At 42.1% G+C, this 5,914-nt stretch overlaps 1 protein-coding gene across 1 annotated transcript; it reads right to left on the reverse strand.

Annotated features, from left to right (window-relative positions):
* Positions 1–35: 35 nt before the first annotated feature.
* Positions 36–4,967, reverse strand: LOC110977304 (uncharacterized). Its single transcript, XM_022231291.2, has 4 exons — positions 4,174–4,967; positions 3,362–3,551; positions 2,512–2,697; positions 36–1,994 (listed from the first exon to the last, which is right to left on the reverse strand). The coding sequence occupies exons 1-4, from the start codon at positions 4,244–4,246 to the stop codon at positions 1,871–1,873; spliced, it is 573 nt and encodes a 190-aa protein (XP_022086983.1). The 5' UTR covers positions 4,247–4,967; the 3' UTR covers positions 36–1,870.
* Positions 4,968–5,914: the final 947 nt, after the last annotated feature.

The raw sequence follows: 5,914 nt of genomic DNA on the forward strand, positions 1-5,914 counted from the left end.
GTTAATAGGAAATGGGCATACCTGTCGGCTAGTGCTGCGCCAAAAATGTGGGGTTAATGCATACTCTCGTTAGCTACACCGGCTGACGGTGTTGCCCAGATCTCAAGGGTGCAAAATTAACCCCGACTTGGCACAACAATGTTTGGCACTTTTGTTTTATTTCTAGCAAGAACTTCAATTTTTGTACTGCGCAAACTCATAGCCTTTCTTGGACGTGGTGTGCATTGTCGATCGGGTGGCCATATTGGGATCTTCATCATGTTTCAACAATGCTGTACTATTTGGTTCAATCTTTTCTTATTCTCTATGCGACGCTGCGACAAGATGGAACGTGCATAATGCAGACGTTTCACAAAAGTGCGCCTCCAAGAGTTTACAACGCGTTGGCCAATCTCAATGCGCAACGTCTGTCCACCCAATGCGCGTTTGGAAAGGGTCGGCACATTTCGCACGTTGTGATTGGCCAGCGCGTTGCAAACTCTTGCAGGCGCACGATTGTGAAAAGTCCTTATTATCCTTTATATACTGCGTGCTCAAACAACACTCCCTTACGAAACAAATTTGTCCTTTTACTTCAACCATTTCAACCAAATTGAAAATCAAGTGACTTTTCAGACATCAGCTTTACCCACTGCAGATTTTTATCAAAATTTTGATCGAAGAATTTTCATCAAAGTTGAGATCTACAGGCCTTCTAGAGGACAAAACCGTGTTTCTTTTCATTCAAAAGTAATTTCTAAATGATTTGCAGAAAAGTCCAATTTTGGCCCTCCTTTAATTATTTTGCAAGACTATTCCCTTGCAGATTTTCACCAAAATTTAGACTGAAAGATTTTCATCAAATTTGCCTTCTACAAGCCTTCCAGATGACAAAAACATGTTTCTTTTTGTTGAAATATGATTTCTGAATGATTTGTGCGAAAAGTCAAATTTTCCCCAAATCTGATTATTTTGCAAGGCTAACCCCTTGCAGGTTTTTCCAAAATTTTGACCAAAGAATTTTCATCAAAATTGACTTCTACAGGCCTTTTAGATGACAAACGTGGTTTTGTTTTTGTTTTTTGTTTTTTTTTTGGTTCAAATACAACTTCTGAATGATTTGAAGAAAGTCAAATTTTTTCATCCAAATTTCATTATTCTGCAAGGCTAACCCCTTGCATATTTTTTTAAAATTTTGACCAGAGTATTTTCATCAAAATTTGCCTACTTCAGGCCTTTTAAATGACAAAAACATTTTGTTTTATGTTCAAATATGATTTCTGAATGTTTTGAAGAAAAGTCAAATTTTGGCCAAAATTCAGTCATTTTGCAGAGTTTTTCAAAATTTAGACTAAAGAATTTTCATCAAAAGTGAAATCTAGAGACCTTCTAGATGGCAAAAATCTGTTTCTTTTCGTTTAAAAGTTATTTCTGAATGATTTGACGAAAAGTCTAATTTTGGCCCAAATTTGATAATTTCGCAAGGCAAAACCCTTGCAGATTTTTTCAAAATTTTGACCAATTCAAAGAATTTTCATCAAATTTGCCTTGAACAAGCCTTCTAGATGACAAAAACGTGTTTCTTTTTGTTCAAATATGATTTCTGAACGTTTTGAAGAAAAGTCAAATTTTGGCCAAAATTCAGTCATTTTGCAAGGCAGATTTTTTCAAAATTTTGACCAAAGAATTTTCATTGAAAGTGAAATCTAGAGTCCTTCTAGACGACAAAAATCTGTTTCTTTTCGTTCCAAAATAATTTCTGAATGATTTGACAAAAAGTCTTATTTTAGCCCAAATTTGATTAATTTTCAAAGCTAAATCTTGCATATTTATAAAAGATATCAATCCCTTTGATATTTTTTGGTGCTAATTTGGAAGGATTTTGTTGGTTTCACATCCAAAACTCGTCCATGTTGACCTCCACGGCAGCCGGGTCGTCTGCTGCCTTCTTGTCGTTTGACGTCTGCTTGTTGTCGGGAATCTCGTGGTCCTTTTTCGTTTTTCGTCGAAGTTTTCTACGGGAAGTAGAAGCATTCATCATAATCAATTAACCTCAACTTGACAGCGTGAAACTGGGAGCGATATTGATATTTCTTTTGCTCGATTATACTTTTGTCAGGGTTTTTTGGTTGCTGTTATAATGTGAATATCTGTTCTTACTTCCTCGTGCACAAGCGCGTCCTGGTTCGGTAGACTGAGGTTGAATAGCCCACGGGCAACTAGAGCCTTGTTTTGGCAGTCCTAGGCCTAACCGGTAATTGATCTGTGGTTGAGTGCTATGGTAATATTTTACTGGCAGATTAAGCCTTCAATATCTGTTCATGGTTGTTACCTTGGAAACACTCGCTTAGAGTATTGCCCAAAACGCTGTCCTTTTAACGACAGGGGAGGACTATACAGCGTGACTTACCAACTGACAGACAACACTATAGACCAGTCGTGACTAGACATACAATCATACTTCTATTGGTAAAAGTAGCAGCCTGGCGGGTAGCTTGGCGGCCAGACGACTCGAACCGTGTCTATACTCACTTGGGGCAGCAGCCGCAGAAGCACAGGGCGTCCATGGTGAGGTCGAACCATTTCTTGCACTCCCGCTTGATGGGTTTCAAGCATCGCCACGTGTCGTCCTTGCAGTACGTCCTAACGTAGACCACCGTCATGAGGCCGCCGGTCACGCCGCCCAAAATGCCCAGCATCCCGTAGAACTTGGCCATGCTGCCCGGTGATGAGAAAGAACGGGATTACCTTAAAATTTCGTTTCCATTCCAGTCTCTAGTCTTTGCTAGCCTCTAGCTGGCTGGAATTTAATAGCTAGCTTTCGGTAGAGACTGTTGTTTGTCGATAATTTTCTCCATCCTGCCTGATGCTTTATATTTTGTTTTAGTCGGTGTATGGTTAATTGATTAATTAGCTGTTGTGCATTATACTTCACCTGATGTTTATGGTTACCTGTGTGCTCTTTCAGTATTGCTCCTACAAAAACTGTGCTGTCAAAATGGTATGACATTAACTCCCTTGGTATCCACAGAGGATCACACCATACTGGTTTGGTTTTTAATGCAACCTTTTATTGCCTTTTGAGGGGTGTGGCTATTTTGGGGGGCTTATGCGTGCACTGAGAAGGGAGGGACATTAAACTGTCAAAACATATCGGCCCAACCCCAGAGCCGTACAGAGAGAGTAGCGCCAACTTCATACTTTGTAACCAAAATGGCTGTTCATGATGTATGGAGCGAGTACAGCATGCAGCTACTGTGCTAATAATCCATGTGCACTGATGCATAATCCACCATTTTGGTTCCAACAATTGAGACACTCATGTCGCAACTCTCTCTCTCTCTATAAACGGCTCTACCTAACCCTACCCCCAGGAGCCCACCTCTCGGCTCTAGCCACCTCAGGGGATTGACAGCAGCTGTGATAGTCGCCATTCTCGTCCGGTCGCTCGTTGTGGCAGCAGGTGTTGTAAGTGTTCTCCGTGCCGTCGGGCAGGGTGTCGGGGCACTCGTAGCTGTTGCCCGGCTCGCCCACGTCCAGGTCGGGGTCGATGGGACACTGTGTCGAGAGGACTGGCACCAGGGAGAGACGGAATTGTGACCTTTAACGAGCAAGCTCGGTATTTCGAAAAGGTGAGACCAATCGAGAGCACAGGACGCAACGAAGCCGGCTTATCCGACTTGTTTGACGTCACTTCAGTTCAAACCGCGCCCATTGCGAACAGAGTTCCATGGAGCCATGGAACCGGGATTTCATCGTACAAAGAACGGAATGACCGCTCGCATTGAAATGTAAGGACTAAAACTTCACAGGCCCAAAAGGGTCGGTAACCAGTGATGACCAAATGACTAGTAATGGACAAACTTAACGCAGAAATCGTTACGATCTGCACAAAGTTTGAATCGAAAGATAAGTTATCAGCAAAGCCATTCTGACAAAAGCTTTGTATGTTAAAATCCCCTGATGGTCAGACAAAACCTAGTAACAATGACCTAAGTAGCCCGGTTTGGGTGTTTCTTTCGTTCTGAAAACAGAAATTGCTTATTCTTACCTCTCGTTTTTTGGTCACACGCCTTTTAGATTGTTTACAAAGCTGCAGACTTAACTTTGTGTAGGACTTTTTAGTTTTGTAAATTCTCATGATTCCCCCTCCCCGGTTTCCGACGCTTCTCAAACCAAATGAGTGTAACTTACCGCCCAATGGGAGGATCAACAGCAGAACAAACTGGACAAATTTTCGTATTCGTGGCCTTCTTTTGTGCCTCATTGTGCCGCTGGTATCAAAATAAAGACTGAAAACCCTCCTTGCGACTTCTAAATTGGGGTTCTTAGAGCCCAGCTTCAGAAACAAGTTGTTGGGCAAAATGGCAGCCGAAGTGTTTTGGAGCTGTGTGTTATAGCAATGCTAAGATCATCGTGTCTTTTTGTGATGTAATCATCGACACGAAGTCTCTCATACTGATCAATAAGGATGAAGGCGTTATCAAAGGGAGGTTCTTTGACAATCGATCGAGTCGTCTCCTCGATCGATCGTGGAGACGACTGGAGTCAATTGCGCCCTCTTTTGTTTGACAAGCACTCTGTTTACCTTAGAACGTGCTACAGAATTGAACTAGGCTGTTACTAAAATAGCTTTTGATCTCTTTTACTGCCATTGAGTTAAAAAAAAACGCCAGTAAAGTTGCGCTAATGACAGCTTTGCATTATCATGCACAGTTATTTTCTTTTTTTTTAAAACTGTACCTCGCGCCTGAAGTTTTGCTTCTGAAATTACAGCAAAGGTCTGTCGGGGCCCAAGTTCGAGCGACTACCTTTCCCAGACCACTTGCCGGCCTTTCCTGGTAACCTCCACATAAAATATATACTGTGTTCCATGCAAAATCGACAAGCGGTGGCCAAAAATCATCTCTCGAACCTCTGTGGCGTTGGGAGACAGGCTCCTCAGCTAGTGCACGTGCCACACAGATAGCTCCCCAAGGGGTATTAAACTGCAATAACAATAAATAATACAATTTAAAAAATGGTTTTCCCTTATGATGAAGCTTTTCATAATGAAGTTAATCGACCGTTCTCAACTTTTTTTGTGGACAGGTAACTTTCCCGGAGCAAAGCAGTGCCTTTACTCTGCTGTAGAAGCGAGCGAGAGCTCCAATTACTTCTGCGGCCTTCCTAGGCCTAGAGCACGCAGACATCACACTCCGCTGTCACAAATTGAAAAACTGTGCACCTGTACCTGACCACTCGATATCCTTTTAGCTTCCAGTGTAAAATGAAACCAGACCTGGCGAGCCAGCCCATAGGATGCATGTGTCTCTTGATTAGGTTTGGTCGCGGGAGGGGGCGTTCAAGCTAATAATAACACTTGAGGGTGTGGCTATGGCGACTCAGACTTGACGGGAGCTAGATAGGGGATCGGATTGGAGTCACCGTGTGGCGGATGCGGGGGCGAATTGCAACTGGCAATTCCTCCTGGTGAATCGTCGGATGTAAAGAAACACCAGCTTCAAAAATGTGTCCAACTCAGTTGTAACATGGTTGTAATGTCTAAACAAACAACATAGAGCTATGTACATTTTGTGTTATTGTATAGGACGCGTTCATTGTTGCGCTTATTGCCTCAAGTTTGCTCTGTCCTTCAAATTTGTCTCCTTGAAGCCACCTTCGGACAGTAACATTTATAACCATCAAAAAATAGACTTTCGCATAATGGAAATGTAGTTATGGAGCAGCCTGACCAAGAAACCAAACTCACCCTGATTGCATGCAGGTTCAGTCTGTGAGAAAAATCATACCCTTAAAGAGCGAAACTTTCTGCTTGTTTTAAAAAAAGGTGGGGCGTCATTTTACTCATGTGGCGTGTGGTATTATTATCAATTTTTTTATATTTTAAAATTAAATGCACACCAGAGGTCACAAAGAAGACTCCTCGTTTTGA

Source organism: Acanthaster planci, linkage group LG21 (assembly GCF_054643075.1).
Source record: "Acanthaster planci isolate LZ-2023a linkage group LG21, COTS_SCS, whole genome shotgun sequence".
Classification (NCBI taxonomy): Eukaryota; Metazoa; Echinodermata; class Asteroidea; order Valvatida; family Acanthasteridae; genus Acanthaster; species Acanthaster planci.

Coding starts and splice junctions, on each gene's coding strand:
- LOC110977304 (XM_022231291.2), bottom strand. CDS start 4,246: ATGAGGCACAAAAGAAGGCCACGAATACGAAAATTTGTCCAGTTTGTT. Junction 2,698..3,361: donor GAGGTGGCTAGAGCCGAGAG/GTGGGCTCCTGG, acceptor ATCACCGGGCAG/CATGGCCAAGTTCTACGGGA. Junction 1,995..2,511: donor TTCTGCGGCTGCTGCCCCAA/GTGAGTATAGAC, acceptor TACTTCCCGTAG/AAAACTTCGACGAAAAACGA.